General features: G+C 35.8%; 1 protein-coding gene across 1 annotated transcript in view; it reads left to right on the top strand.

Moving 5' to 3' along the window:
- Positions 1-220: 220 nt before the first annotated feature.
- LOC113232383 (facilitated trehalose transporter Tret1-like) overlaps positions 221-17,479 on the top strand; it is a 42,689-nt gene continuing 25,430 nt past the window's right edge. The window contains exon 1 of the mRNA XM_026467081.1: positions 221-430. Coding sequence (XP_026322866.1) covers positions 316-430 — 115 coding nt within the window. The 5' untranslated portion in view covers positions 221-315. The remainder of the gene's footprint in view (positions 431-17,479) is intronic.

Here is a 17,479-nt window from a genome sequence, read left to right as displayed (position 1 = left end):
CATGTTACACGCTGTTACAGTCTATTTTTATATTTGGGACACTATTCATAGCGATATGATATTGTTAGGAAAATAAATTGTACCACTAGTAATTAATCTAATAATTAATTATCAATTATCTAATTATAATGATTATATTCGATTGGATCGTCTTTCAGAGTGTCATCGTTCAATTGGTATATTTAGTGCACCTTTCTAACATTAGTGCATTGTTTTTCAGAGTTGAAAACAGAAACCTGGGTGGAAGCCAAATTCCGCCCAACATTATCAACGTAAACGCAGCATCATCGAGTGACGACGGACCGTGACGTATTTATGGCCGACAGACCGTACGTCTACGACCCGGTGAGCACGGACGCCGCAGTCAACCAACAGGCGCACAGAATGGAGGAGGGACAACTTTGGCGGCAGTTTATTATCGCCGGCGTCGGTACGTTCTCAGTGATTAACATTATTAAATAAAAAAACATCAATAAAAACCATTATGATGAAAACTGGTTGATTGGAACGAGAAGTTCAAAATAATATTTAAGGATAATTAGATTCCAAATTTAAAAATAAAAAACTAAACAGAAACCGCGCGTAACCGAAATTCTATAGTGCTGTGTTTAAACTCGTTCTATAAAACAGTGACTGGACGGATGAAATCTTGCCAATTTGACGTCGTGATGAGGTATTGAAAATTAAAAAAAGCGGAAGTGAATCGTGCATTATCAGACGCGTTTGCACAATATAAATTACGTTTCGAAACAGTGGCACAATACAAGTCAAAGTTTGAAATGTCGTTAAAGCGTAAATGACGTGCACTTCGTCAATATATTTGAATTGTAAAGACTTAAATACTTGCTAATGAAGTTTTGTTAAATGACTTACATACTCTGTTGTGTGATAAATGGTAGTTAATGGCAAAACTCTATTAGCACAAGTGTTTTTGCATTTACAATGTATACACAAAGCCGTTTATCATATAATTTTATAAAGTCTTTTTTCCCTGTTTTTGAGTTAATAATATCATTTGGTGCCACTTTTTCTTATCAAACGTTTTGTAACAAAAAATTTAAAGCGCATAATATGATCTTAAATAAACAAATAGACAACTATCTGCGATGTACATAACACATAAATAATCGAGCAATAGAACCGTATCCATCATTAAATATGTAACATGAATAAATATGAATTTTAATATTACTAAAAAGTATTCAGTGATTAAAAATTTTATAAACGATAGAAGATTAGACATATAGCACAAGAAAATTCAAAAATGGAACCAACAAGTAATGTTAACGTAAGTAATTTTAATAATATGGAATTATGTCTCATTTCTTTAACGGACTGATTATTTAAATTTTAATGTTAAATCTATTGTGTCAAATAAAACATCAATAAAAAAAATTAGACAACATAACACACGTTGCTTCGATCCCAAAGTAAGTAACTAAAGCATTCATGTTATGGAAATCGGGAAACAACGACGGTACCACACAAACACCCAAACCCTAGACAATATAAAAAAAATTGTTTATCCACAGGACCTCAGAGATGGTGTGCAAGCCACTCGACCACAGAGGTCGTGTAATAAGATATTACGAGTTGACAATAAAATTATCATCCTCCGGTTTCAATTTTATACAACAATTCATAATTATTTCTTCTACATATTTCAGTTTTTTTTTTATTTATAATAAAATAAGTGCGCATTTTACCTCCATCTCATCTGATGGAAAGTGACGATGAGGTCTACGATGTAGCATGCACACCTAAATAATGCCTATTCACTATTGCCTTGAAAACGCCCAAGTGATAGCGATCGGGAAACAGATCCGCAGGCAGGGAATTTCACTCTCTAGCCGCCATATAATTGTGGAAGCGAAACGCTTCCACATTTACGGGGTGGAACCATAGGGGTGGAACCCCAGTCTACGTCAAGTCCCCCGCTGATGGAAAGGTGAAGGCGGAATTAAATTATGCAATTCTACATAGAACTAACTGCAATTGCTTCCTATCAAAATTTTAAATTGCAAAAAAAATTCTACCTCCAATGGTTTTCCGCCTTGACTGCAATGTACGATAAATGTAAAAAAATTAATTCATACGATGTTCATATTATACAACTCTTAATGTATAAAAAAATACACAACTTGTATTCTGCTATGGACCGACGTGTCGTTTATCACCAGGCAAACGACTTGTTCGTCCCGTCAATTTGCATCATAAAAAAATCTATAATTAAGGCTGTCAGCACAAAAGTGGTGTAAACCACATTAATTTGGTTTTCTACAATATAACTTTAAATGATTCCAAAGTCCATATCATTATTATACATTTGGATGCTATTGTCATGTATAAAAAATATTTACAATATTTTTTTGCACATGATATAATAGCTTCCAAATTAAAATAATTATGTACTGTGGTATAATTTTAACTGCCTCTATGGCAGAACGGTTACCATTCCGGTCTGCCACGCTGAGGTCCCAGGTTCAATTCCCGGACCGAGAGAAATATTTGTATTGACTACATTTATTTCGTGAGTTTGGGTGTAATTTGTGTGTACCCAATGGCACCCGCGACACAAGTTTTCCCCAGTGCGGGGCTATGATAGCCTCAATTATTAATACAAAGATCGAACACTAAGAAAATTTCTTCGATTCGACAGGATTCAAACCTAAGTCTGTACGCTAAACGGCTCTAGTTTGCCGCTCTATCAAGTGAGATACAAATGGAGTCAATACCATATTGTATTAAATAAAAGTTGGAACTTTATATATAATCTGCAGTACAGTTCGGGCAAGCCGTTTGCAATGTTTAAAAGTAAAAAATTTTAACCGACTTCAAAAAAGGTGGAGGTTCTCTATTCGACTGTATGGTTTTTTTGTTTGTGTTACGCGATAACTTTGTGAACCGATTTTGATGATTTTTTTTTTGTTGGAAAGAGGGTACCTCATAAGTGGTCCCATTTCGATTTGAAAAACATTTTCCACCTCTAAGAGTGGCAAACTAGGGGACGAATCCGGTTTCGCGCACTTTCCGATAACCGATTTCAATAAAACTTGGCAAATAAATATAATTCCACGAACTTTTCAGTTTTTTCAGTACTCTGTACTGAGATTATTCGAGTATTACAAACCGTGCAAAAAAAACAAACCATGGATTCTAAACGATAAACATACACTTAAACAATAATAAACTTATTTACATTAATTATTTTATTGGAATGATATTGACGCACGCATTTATTGTTCATATCGCATTTTGATCCAAACACGCTATATATACATATCTACTTACAATCATATGAATAAAATATAAACAAAACATAATTATGTATACATATGTATTGCAAGTATTAATTTGTTTAACAGTTGTATACTGTTTATTTATAAAGGCTTCATATTCACATGGTTGATCAACGTATTAGAGATCAGCTCTTAGTTCCTGCACTGCCTGTATTTTGGACACCTTGTTGTCGCGGAGGTCCATTTAATAAGACCCTAAATGTTAATTAACACGAATTAAACACTGTTTAAGAAATTTCCGAAAACTGGACCAAAAACTGAAAATCTGATAGTTTTGTACAGCAGGACATTAAAATTAAAAGTCGCAAACAATTTCGATGAACAATAATAAAAAAGTCGTAATTATTCGTGGAAAATCAGACACAAAGCTAACCAGGGTCCATTCAGAACGTTACGATAGCTCTGTTGTCGACTGATTCGATTTGATATCGTACGATTTCTTTTCATTTTTACTCACAACACCCGTATCGAACGTCAAACTATCGTGGGGTCTACTCTCGATCTCCGTCCGACATCCGTCCGAAACAATTACTGTCAAATAAGTAATATTCGACAAAATTAAAAGACAAGTATCCAGTATGGAGCTTCATTCGTATCAAGCGTCTTTTCATTTGGTCAAGTATTGCTTATTTCGCAGTAATTGTTTCGGACGGATGTCGGACGGAGATCGAGAGTAGACCCCCGTATTCGAAACCGAACCGAAATGACGTCACACCCGTACGATTACTCGAGCTTCTCGACCGGCAAAGGCTACAAACGTTATTCAGAACACAGTAATCGAATGAAAGTTACCGAACGTCCTATTGTTTACAAAGCAAGAATGTAATATGGAAATCTCTTATTATTTTAAATAAAGTCCGGATTTTGTTCAATTTTAATAATTTATTTTAATGCAAGACTAATGCATTCCAATGTTTTAAGACATTAAAGTCTTAAAAATGTATATAAAAGGATTTTCATTTTTCTTATAATCTATTTCACCGACTGTTTCGTAAACTCGTACGTTTAACTCGAATGTTCTGAATAGCTCGGAAAGCATCCTTCGATTCAGACGTCGAAACCGCTAGATTGGTTTACTTCAGCTACTTTCACAGTCTAATGACATACGGCATTTTGCTTTGGGGTAATGCCACCGATATCAATAGAATCTTTGTTCTGCAGAAACGTGCAGTTAGGGCAATTTACAATCTGGGCCCCAGAGTATCTTTGAGAGATAAGTTTAAGGAAATTAATATTCTTACACTAGCGTCACAGTACATCTATGAAAATGTAATTTATGTTAAGAGGAATAGTAATCTCTTTATGAAAAATAGTGACAGACATAACATTAACTCGTCGTCTTCACAAAGTGACAAATTCGTTTAAGGGGCAATGTATACGCTTCTATAACAAGACTCCGGTTGATATACAAAATTTGCCATTCATGAGATTTAAAACTATAGTGAAACAAAAACTTTATACTCAAGGTTATTACACAACTTCTGCGCACTTGGATGACAAAAATCCGTGGTTGTAACCCGTTTAGCTCATGGAGGTAGTATCGATCTCTGATGTTTGAAAGCAAAACAAAAAATATATTGTAAATGTTGAATGCCTACAAATGTTATTTACAAAGAGCAATCCCTAGAGTTTCTTACTCATTCTTCTCAGGGGAATCTGCCTTACGAATGAGCGGTAGAGTTTAACCAATGTGACGATTTCAAGTGTAATAATGTTTACCTATGAAATAAAGATTATTTTGATTTTGATTTTTGATTTAGAACGATATCCAATCGTACCATTCGGTTAAAATATCGAAGAGTTCGGAATTGGGGTCCAGCGTTATAATGCGATGTATTTCGAAAGGCTGGATCCATAACCTTTAAACCTGCTCTATACTAGGAAACCGTCATAATCTGGTGATTTAACCTACCGCCTTTCAAGCAGAGGGGGAGGGTCGAATCCGGGCTCACACCTCTGAGGTTTCGGAATTAATATGCGGTTATTTTTCGATGAAGGAAAATATCGTGAGGAAACCTGCACATCGCAGAAGGTTCACAACCTCCGGAAAACGTGTCAAGTCCCCAACCCGAACTGTAGCCTAAAGCCCTCGTCTCAAAGTAGGCCCGTGCCCAGTAGCGGGACGTATAAATGGGTTGATGATGATGATATTCAGAAAACAAACATTTTCCCAATTTTAATATTAGTAGCAGTAGAGCTCCTTGTGAAAGAGTTCGTCCACGAAAGTACTGCCACCCTACCTGTTTCTGCCGCCAAGCAGTAATATCAGCATTACTGTGTTCCGATTTTGAAGAGAAAGAGTGCTGGTAAAATTACAGACATGTCAAATTATGTCTCAGAGTGACGGGCGCAGTGGCAGTGCCCCTCAGATCTTTGCGATTTGAAGCTTGTGAGTGGCACTGCTACTGTTGTGGACAAATGGACAGGCGTATAGCTTACCATCAAGTGTACGACTTGTTCGTCCCGTCACTTGCTATTGTAAAAAAATATGTATATAATTTGCTTATTCAAAAACTAAACGATTTCCACATAATATCAATCTTATCTTTTTATAATGTATCTAATCTAAATCCTTTTCGTACGATGATGTAGCACAATGATCCAAAATATAAGAAATGTTAAACGATTATTGTTATAACAAATAGATATCGTATAAATAACAATCTCAAACACTGACTTGCTGCTATGGTTTCCAGTCAGTGGGCCTACGTAGCCTAAATGTGACGATATATGATGATGTTACGGTAAAAACAATCGTAATGGAATTCTAAAACCACGCGGGCATCACTTTTCAATGTCCGATCTGACCTGAAGAATTTTCTTTGCGCTATATATATGGAGTTCTTGAAAAAGCGAGTAAACAGGGAACTCAAAGGTTGGCAACGCATATTCAGCACTGCTTCATCAACTAACGCGGTATCTTCTTTTGAAAGACTTAAATGACAGCGACAGTTGTGTGCGAAACCAAGTCAGTCGCTAGAAATCTTTTTGTACATATATGGTACATATAGTCTTTTGAGCAATTTAGATTTAGATTAAATAATAAATTTAAATGTACTTGTTTTTGGCGATTTTTTCTTTGTATTATTTTTATAATAATTTTTATTAATAATTTTATTAATGGTATAAAAAAGAAGGAACCGACTTCAGATTTTGCTTATACGTGCGTATACGTCTTTATTTTTATTTAATATCATGATGTTTTTACGTGGGGCAAACTTATAAATAAATAAAAATAAAATAAAATGCATTTATTTCGGACAACGTTGATCCATAGGGTGTTAGTATTACAAAACGAACTTTAAATAATAACTATGTTAGTACCTAAACTTAAATGGAGAGAAGACCAGTGCCTTAATAGGCCACTGTCCCACCTGTCAGCTACAACAGACAGGAGTCTGTGACGGCTGGCGCGCAACCTGCGCTTCGACGCGCTGCAGCGCTTGCGCAACGTCGCGCCGAATCCGTCGACATTTGCGACCGCGAACGTTCCGGAAGCGCTACAGCGTCGTGGAAGACGTAAAAGCACCCTAAATGCGTCGTTGTATTGGACCCGCAAAGCATCGTGAGATCGTTGTGCGAACCTGCTCCATAGACTGCAAGAATACAACGATGTACAGTACGCTTTAAATAATGTTATTTTTACTTGAGCTGTACATCTGCTGAACCTGCGCGCTATCATGTTCGATCTCATGGCCAATGCTCTGCGCTCCCTCTCGATATCCGCGTCATCACGCAGATCGTCGGTTACCATGTGCCCTAGATATTTAAATGACGTCACCCTTTTCAGTTGTTGACCGTTAAGATATATGGGAGGGACATGTGATGGGCACCTACTACCTGCCTTAAAGACCATGTATTCGCTTTTAAGCACATTATACACAAGATTATGCTTCGCAGCATACGATTCGCATATTACTAGGAGGATTCTTAAGCCACCAACAGATGGGCTCAGCAGCACCATGTCGGCGGCATAACTTATGTTATTAAAGCAGACCCTATCTACATGGCATCCTACATGCATGCTGCTGAGCTCATCTATTAGGGCATCTACATATAAATTAAATAGTTTTGGTGAGGAGAGTCCGCCCTGCCTCACTCGACACTCGAGGCCATACTCATCAGACAAAACGTCTCCCCACCGGACACTGTTTCTCTGGCTCGCGTACCAACTCCTAAATACACGCGTAGGCACTCTGGGAAAATTGACCCTGTCAAGCTTCTTCCAAAGTAAAACTTATAAGTTTCCGGAACGAATAAGAAAAAAATACTATAAATGGTCAGAAATAAATTTATTGTTTCTCAAAATATTCGTTACCGTTAATGCACTTTGTCAAACTAATGAACCAATTTTGAAAACATTTGTGACAATCTCTGAAACATATTTTTCATACTCTTCAACAGCCTCTTCAGGAAAATCGTTGACCGCGTAACTGGTTCTTAATTTTTGGAAATAAATAAAAGTCACAACGTGTCAAGGTTGGGACTGTACGCGGGATGGCACATAAGGTCAACGTTGTTCACGTTTAAAAATTCATTTGTCTGTCTGGCCGTGTGAGAACTGGCATTATCGTGTTGCAAGATGATACGGCGTTTACGGTTATTTTTACGGACTTTGTCAATAACTTCCGGTAAACAAATGGTCGTGTACTAATCACTATTCACGGTACAACTTCTTCTTCAAAGCAACAGTAGCACGTGTCCAGTTTTATAAAAAAAAGCAATCATCCTCTTAGAGGCACCTTACACGCGCGCCACTTTGGTTGGTTTCGACTCATCTCGAAACCCCCATACGCTCGATTGCTGCTTTGTTTTGGAATCATAACTATAAATCCATGTTTCTTCACCTGCTACTATGTCCCACACCACGTACTTTTGAGGTCGGTTTTTTTAGTGCTCTGTACTGAGATTATCAACAGGAATAATTATCAAAATCTGTTCAAAAAATACAGTCTAATTGAGAACCACGTCCTTTTTTTAAAGTCGGTTAACGAATGAAAAATTAGAATGAAAATTACATAAAGATTCATTTAGCGGTGCAAGTCGCGCAGCACTATTTCTAAAATCTAAGGGCACCTGCATATTAGAAGAGCTGCAGTGGTGCATCTGAAAACCTGGCGATATGTGGCGCTGCAGCTGCGCTTCAAAATTTTGTACGAAAATTAGTAATGGCGCGGCTACAACGCCACAAGCGCGCCATAACAACGCTTCTATCGGCGTCCTTCCTTTGCGCCCTAAGCATCGCCTGGAACTATGTGAATGGAAGCCTCGCAAGATCTGCAGAACCGGCTGAAGCGATTAAATGGGAAAATGGTGACGCTAAGGCGAAGTCAGACCTAGTTCTATCGATCAGCCCGAGTAAATTGAGGCACCTGCGAGTATATCAAACATCGCGAGATACATGCCTCAAAGGGATCTGGAAAACAGGCGACGATGTTGAAAGAATGGAAGAAAGTGGATATTAGAGTTTTAAGGACGTTGACGATTGCATTGTTAACCTATTTCGTATCAGTGATATATCAATGTATTACATACATTATAATTTTCTCTCTTATCATTTTGCTACTGCAATTAGAAAATTATCGTAAGTCTAATAAAACCGATTAAGGTCACTCAATAATATTCCATAATTTAAATATCGGACGAGCGAGACAAAAAAATGTATATAATTTTTTTTTATTTATTTCATGACCTCGGATTCGAATAATTCAGTTGAAATATTAGAGATAATAAACATATAGAAAGTAATAAAAAAGTAATAGCATAGTAGTAGAATAAAAAACCGACCTCAAAACTTTATTTACCCCATTTCGTTGAGTTAGTTACATCTATTTGTCAATTTTTATTGAAATCCGTTAACGAAATGTGGGTGAAATTCTATAAATCGAATTCATCCCCTAATTTCCCACCATTCGAGGTAGCATATTTTCTTCAAATTTGAATGGGACCACTACTAAGGTACTCCCTTTTCGCACAACTGTCGGAGTAATTACGTAACATACACAAAATAAAGAAAAAAACAGTCGAATTGGGAACCTATTCATTTATTAAGTTTGAATTTAAATCCAGGAATTAAAGAAACTGGATTCCATAAAACCCATTGACTTACGTTGGGTCCACGCTAAAAAGTGTCCGAACCTAAAGCTAAAAAGAGTCCGTGTATAGGGCGTTAAAATCGTATACAGAGCGTCATTCACGCTTTAGTCTTCGTTTGTTCGACTGACAGCGAAGCAAGCAAAATTAGACAGTACTACGATGACATTACAATTTAGCTGACAACGTTTTAGCTTTTTCATATTCCTTTACATGTCACTACGTTTAACGACTTGGGATATTTTTTTCGTGGTTTTTGTATTAGACCCGTCGTCCATTTATTTGTAAGTCAATGATAAAACCCCTTTATTTCCAAAGCACTGTTTTTTCTATACTTTGCAGTTTTATTTAAAACTTTATCAATTACATAAGTGGAGAAATCCTGTTATAATTTTATTATCACCTTAAAATTATAACACAAGTAAATGCTATAATGACTGACCTCATGTGACCTTGCGATAAACTATGGTGACAAAGATTATCAATTCATGATGTCCAATATTGAATTTAATATACAGAAAATGGATGAACTATAAAGCATAGCACTTATTTAAAAAATATGCGAGTTCATATAAATATAGAACATTCATTGGAAAATATGTTATTATGACATTTTAAAACAACAAACAATACAGAAAAAGGAACAATAAAAAAAATTTAATAATTATTGGAAGTAGCACAAATTGTCTCCTTTAGCACTAAGGCTCTATTTACATCGTCACGGAAGGGAATGGAGCGAATTTTGTTACCAAATTGTACATAGCATAACGAACTTTAATGTCAATTGTATACCGTACAAACTATATACGATACGTTACTGTAGCTGCAGGAATTCCAGACCTTAAAAAAAGCCAGACCTTATTTTAAAAATAAGAGACTTCCATATTACATTCGAGTAACCGTACGGGTCTGACGTCATTTCGGTTCGGTTTCGAATACGACAGTTTGACATTCGATTCGGGTGTTGTGAATAAAAATTAAAAGAAGTCGCACGATATCAAATCGAATCGGTCGACAACTGAGTTATAGTAAGGTTCTGAATCGACCCCCAGAACCTAACAACCACGATGATTGTAACAAATAAAAAAATATCCGATATTTATTAATTTCATCAATTGTCTTTATAGGCCGGCCTACCGCCACTCAAGCAGAGGGTCGTTGGCTTCGAGTCCGAGCTCGCACTTCTGAGATATCGGAATGTATGTGCGAAACTTAATTCGAAATTTATCATGAGCTTTTCGGTGAAAGGAGACATCGTGAGGAAACATCGATGAGGGTTCACAATTCACGCAAAACGTCTGAAGTCCCCAACACGCATTGGGCAAGAGTGGCGGATTATTGTAATATTGTATAAAGCCTCGCCTGAGGGGAGACTCGTTCCCAGTAGTGACACTTTTAAATGTATTGATGATAATAATAATAGTAACGCACACACTAATAATAATAACGCACTCACTTAACATAGCCCCGCACTAGAACCCTGAACGAAACCCTGTGTTGCGCGTGCCATGGATACACACAAACAACCACAAATTATACCCAAATTCATGAGAAAAATAAATTTAGGCCATATAAATATTTGTCCCGGCCCAGGAATCGAACCTGGGACCTCTGCGCGGCATAGTAACCGCTCGGCCACCGAGGCAGTTTAAATGATAATCTCCATAGGCTAATTAGATTAAAGTCAATGTTTTTGAATGTACCTAGATGTTATTTGTTTATCCCTTCGTCAGTTCTATTCTGCAAAATACAGGCATTGTCATGAAAGTAAATACGGTAATGTTTTGAAAAGTAATTACCATGGTTAATCATTTCACTAATCGTAAACGTTATTAAATACTCGGTTTGTTTATGAAACAAAATCCTTATAACAGTGAAATGAATCTCTAAGATATCAATCGGGATATTTCGGGATATCGGGATTTACCTTTTTTTATAATACCAAATGACGGGACGGAGAAGTCGTGCGCTTGGTGGTAAGCGACACGCCTGTCCATAACAGTTGCAGTGCCACTCAGAGATTTAAGTCGTAAAGATCTGAGGAGCACTAAAAACGCTCCCATTACCCTGAGACAAAAGTTGGAAAGTCCCGCGTCCCAAGGCAAAGTCAAATAATAATTTATTCCATAGGTAAATTTTTTTAAGCTACTGCTCGTTCACTACGCTGACCTCCCTCAAAAGAACGAGCAAGAAACTCTAGGGATTGCTCTTTTCAAATAAACTTAAACGCTATGGAATACACTTTGAATCATAATTGAGTGCAATCTAGACTCTTATTGTCTTTCCATACTTCTTTATCTAAAACATACTCCTCAATTTTGTAATATGACATTTCAATTAAAAACACTTTTAATGTAAGTTCTAAACGTAGAAAATGATAATCTTAATATATTCCTCGGAATCTTATTGTAAAAACGTATACCCATAAAATAATCGTTTACCTTAGTTAAACGAAATCGTGGTACCATGAGTTTGGACTTAGTTCTAAGGTTAATATTATGGATATCTTTTTTCTTAATGAAATTGTGTATATTTTTAAGGGCGTACAAAATATTTGAGTAAATGTACTGTGATGCCACAGTGAAGATACCACAAAAATCCTAAAACTTTTCTCTGAAAGAAACCCGAGAACCTAAACTCTACACAGAACGAATAGCTATTTTAGTAGTTTTTGCAACACAAATATGGTTTGTATATCTGCCGCTTTACCCCACGTGAGAATCCCGTAGGACATTATACTATGGAAGTAACTAAAGAAAACTAGTCTAGCAGTAGCAACATCGGTAAGCTCGCGTATTCTACGGACTGCGTATGAAGCTTAATCTGCTAGTTAAGGGAGATATGTGTGGAAACCATTGAAGTTTACTATTTAAGGTCAAGTAAGCCGTGGTAGCCTAATAGTTTGACCTACTGCCTCTCAAGCAGAAGGTGGTGGGTTCGAATCCGGGCTCGCACTTCTGGGTTTCTCGGAGTTTATGTGCGAAATTTAATTTGAAATTTATCATGAGCTTTTCGGTGAAGAAAATAACGCGATGGAACCTGCACGTTGTAGAAGGTTCACAACCCTCGGAAAACGTGTGAAGTCCCCAACCCGCATTGGACCAGCGTGGCGGACTATGGCCTAAACCCGCGTCTGAAATGAGACCCGTGCTCAGCAGTGGGACATATAAATAGGTTGATGATGATGATGATGATTTAAGGTCGCTTCCAAAAAGACAGCTTTATTAACAACGTCTAACTTTTCTCCATTTATTTCTATGATTGGACTAGTGCATTTTGCATTAGGTAATTCAAATTGAACACACTTTGTCTTCATGGCATTGAGCAATAAATTGTTAGCGTTAAAACAATAAACTACCTTTGAGAGGGTGTTGTTTATATTATTATAGTTAACGTTATGTCGGTCTGTTTTAAAAATCAACAATGTCAGCAAACAATATTATTTCGCAAAGGTTCTTAACATAGAACGATAGATCATTCAGATGACAAATAAGAAAGGTCCAAGTATTGAGCCCTGCGGAACACCCATTTTTACCGGAGATTCCAAAGAAGTCACTCCATTTATGCCTACTGTCTGAATTTTACCGTTATGATATGACGAGACAAGTTCCAACGCCTTGCCATTTACTCCGTAAAATTCTAGCTTCCTAACAAGAGTACTATGGTCCACACAATCAAATGCTTTTGAGAGGTCACAGAAAACTCCAATAGCATTCTGGGACCTTTCCCAAGCATCAAATACATGTTGTAGTACCGCTGCCCCCACATCGCTAATCGATCTACCACTAGTAAACCCATATTGTTCACTATGAAAAATGTGATTCTTACCGAAATACGACAGTAATTAACTCAATATAACCTTTTCGTATATTTTACTTAAAGCTGGCAGAATTGAAATAGGCCTATAGTTGCTAGGATCAACTTCCCTACCGCTTTTGAATAAAGGAATAACGTATATCATCAAATCGGGAAAAATACAAAAATACCTTCGTGAACGCATCTATTGAATGCATTAGCTAAATGTGGGGAAATTAGATATATTATTGAGTCTATAACTTTAGTCGCTATGCCCCAGAGATCTTCAGTTTTTTAACATGTATATATTTAAAAGTTTTGATGATGCCTTGTGGATTAACACAATGAAAAATACATACACTGCCACAAACATTAACATTTTTCTTTAGGAGAACAATATCAAGAGAAGGAGAGAAATTTAACGATTCTGTAGTGTTTACGACGACTTCCGAAAAGAACGATTCAAAAGCTTGGGCTACCTCATATATAGATTTTATAAGTTTTGCCGTCTAATAATAAACTATATCTCTATCATGTTGTTTAACCCTGCCTCCTTCTTTATTTATTATACTCTAAGTAGTTTAAGTTTTATTTTTCGATTGTCTAATTTTATCGCTGTGAATTTTAAGCTTAGCAGCTACACATACTTTCAGATATTTTTAAATAATTTTTAACATATTCTATTAAACTGGAATTAGTATTATAAGTTTTCATATCGTATAACTCATATAAACGAGACCTATTCTTATGATTGCCTACTGTAGCCCAGTAATTGAATTTAGTCTCCCTATGGAAAGTTAGTGTTTTCGGTTTAAATGCATTATCAAATTCATTTTTAATACAACTAAATATCGTCTTATATCAAATATTTGGAACCTCCGGTATATGGGGTAGGGTATTTAAACTATTGTCTATATTATTTTGAAATCTAAATATTCGTTCTGTGGTAATCGATCTGCAAAGAAATTGGTCTACCTTCGAGCTCATTTTACAATTAAAAGTAGCCAATTGCCCACTATGATCTGATCTTAAGCAATGTATGATAGATTTAGATACTGCGTCTGTGTTGCAAAAAATTTTATCAATACAAGTAGAAAAGGAGGCAATGATGCGAGTTGTTTCCAAAACAAAATTAATCAAGTTAAAACATTATATAAATTAATGAATCTTACAGAAGTAGAACAGTTTTCCAACAGGTTTACATTGAAATCTCCACATACTAATACTAATAGTTTTTTGGTTGGTAAAACCTGTTTTAGACTATATTCCATGGTTAATTCAAACTCGTTGAATTAATAGAGGGGCGCCTTTATACACATAAGACGACAAACTTATCCAATTCCACACATGAAATTTCAATAGTCTGTTCGATAGAGAGATCTGTGATATCCTTACGCTCTTTTTTTAACGAATCTAATTCTAACTTTAACTAATCTAATTTTAACGTGCACTTAATAATAATCATTGATCCGCCTGTACTTAAGTTCTTTCTTATGAACGAACTGACTATTACATAATTTTCTACGTTGTTAATTGCTTCGTAGTCTTTTAACCAGTGTTCTGCTACACAAAACACGTCAACGGAAATATCGAGTAGAAAAAACTTCTTTCTAATGTTTTGCCAGAATAGCCCTGAATGTTTTGATGTACTACATGGAAATGATTAGACTTTTCTGTTGTCGTGCAAGTACCCTACCTATTTCTGCCGCCAAGCAGCAATATGAGCATTACTTCGTTCCGGTTTTGAAGGGTACAGGCACATTTATTATATTCTGACTTGAAATTGGTCTACGCGGCGAAAGAATTCAGATTCGCCATTAAAGTACATGAAAGCGTGGTAACTGTGCGGTCAAAAAAACTTTCTCCTCTTGTAACTGGGCACTGAGTTATAGTTCTATATACAGAAATATAATGTTTTATTTTTCAGTAGCGAGCACCATAGACAATAGAATTTTGATTCATACTAAAAATTATGTATATCCGCCGGGCGCCTTTGTGTTAAATGGCTTATGAAATTGAAATGACAGATTGAAGTACCCTATTAAGGCCCTATTAAGAGCTTATAAGCCAGCCAGCCAAGTTCCTTACAGTTCACTTGACGTGGTAAAACTTAATTGCTTAAATTCGTATCATGACTTTTGACATTTATACAAAGTTAAACGGGAATGGCATGACAGGATGATAAGTTTTACTTTTTAATCGTTAATTATTCTTATTTACTCTGGCTGGCTAGCTGACATCTAACAAGAGCGAGGTGGAAGTACATACTAAATCATATGAAAGAAATCGCTCGTACATCTGTCTACGAGCGTTCAAGCACTATTAACTGATTGTGTTGAAAATGAGAATAACTGATTAAAAAAAATATATTATTGATTATACTTACTACGTTGTTTTGTAATAGCGGCAACTTTTCAATCATACTCTACAATTTGTCGTACGACAAAATGACATGTCATGCCTAGTCATTATCGTTGACATTAATAAGGTGAGTTTGTAATTTGATAACATAATTGGAACGTATCTCGTATTCGTACATTTTCATTGATTGCTATTATAGTCAAATTTGGTACTATTTAAAATTTATTTTACGATTTTCGGTTAATAAAGTTATTAAAATGATTAAAATTCCATTTAAAAATTGCAATTACATTCATGCCAATAATTTGTCAACAATACTTTAAAGATTGGAAACTCGAACTAAAATTTTCAAAAAACGCTCAATATTTAATAAGTATTTATTTATCCTATAAAGATAACAAATAATTATGAAACTGAAAATATAATACAACTTAAACGAAATTTCTTAAAAATTTAACAAAATCTAAAAAAGTTAGTCACGGAGTAATTTTTTTTTAATAGCTTATTTTTACAGATGAGGCCGCCACTTGCATGGCAAGCCTTTGCCGGTCGAGAAGTACGAGTAATCGTACGGGAGTGACGTCATTTCTCTTCGGTTTCAGATACGACAATTTGACGTTATTGTGAAGAAAATTGAAAAGAAATCGTACGATATCTAATAGAATCGATCGACAACAGAGTTATCCTTAGGTTCTGAATCCACCTTTCCGAAATGTATCTTACTAACGCATTAATATATACAATAATTATGCCCGTGCAATATTTAAATCAAATTGCCTATCAATTCTACTATAGAGGTCGTCTTAAGGTGGTGTACACCGTAATGTACTATGAAGTGGTCTTATTTCAAGTGTCACAACGTGATGTGCTTATACAATCATCTACTACACCTTTGGTGATAAGAATTTAGGTGCCATGAGATTAAAATACCAATCACTGGAATGATAATATTTAATTGCACTCTCATTCATTTGCGCAAAACACGTGATTTATGGTTACTTTTCGTTTAAAAACAGACTGATTGCGAATCAATGCGATACTCACTTATATGTGAGGATTCTGAATGGGCAGTTTTGCCCTCCCTATCACAAGTAAAGTCGATATTTTTAACGAAATTGAATTATTAACACATGTGGAATCAGTGAATCCAGATCTATACCCCCTCCAATCGGTTTTTTTATATCTTATTTAGTTTCAGGTTTTTTGTTAAGCGTAATCACGTAATTGATACTTTTCAAAGAAAAAAACTTTAAGTTCCAATATCGAACCATGACCGCCGACTTATCGTAAGTGATATTTTTACCTAAACAGCATTTTTTATTGCAAATGATATTTTAAACTATAACGGACAAGGACGCGTCGACATTTCCCGTCAAAATTACCTACATCGAATAGAAATTACACCAAAAGCTAGGTTTATCGTTAGCTCATCTATTTTTTTATATTTTAGTGTAACCGACAGACTTAATATTAAAAAATCATAACGTAAGCGACCCCACTTGTTATTGCAACCCACATAGTAAGTCACAATTTCGTCGTATAAACAAAGTGACAAAAAACGTTTTGCATCTTGTTGCCTCTTGTTGCATATTTTTAACGGCCAGTGTTACCTTACACGCCTGAGAGTCTCAAAAATCTTTACGTAGAAAAAATAGTGCAAGCGCCAAAAGAGGCTTAACATCCATTGTTTTTTTTTTAATTTGCTGTTACACAATCTGTCTTACGAATAATTTATGCGTAGAAATATTAAAAAGCACTCTCCTGTAAAATTTATTTTTTGTCGCTTACACTAGGTCGGCGGTAATGGCTCGATATCTCCAAAGTTACCAAAATGCAAATGAGTTAGATAGGACAAGGAGAGCAGTGTTGCAAATTATAAACTTCGTGTATGACATAGGTCTTTGCCGTAATGTGATTTGTAAAATAAAGAC

The sequence above is a fragment of the Hyposmocoma kahamanoa genome, unplaced genomic scaffold (assembly GCF_003589595.1).
Source record: "Hyposmocoma kahamanoa isolate Upper Pololo Valley unplaced genomic scaffold, ASM358959v1 76, whole genome shotgun sequence".
Lineage (NCBI taxonomy): Eukaryota > Metazoa > Arthropoda > Insecta > Lepidoptera > Cosmopterigidae > Hyposmocoma > Hyposmocoma kahamanoa.
This window is presented reverse-complemented; position numbering and strand designations above follow the sequence as displayed.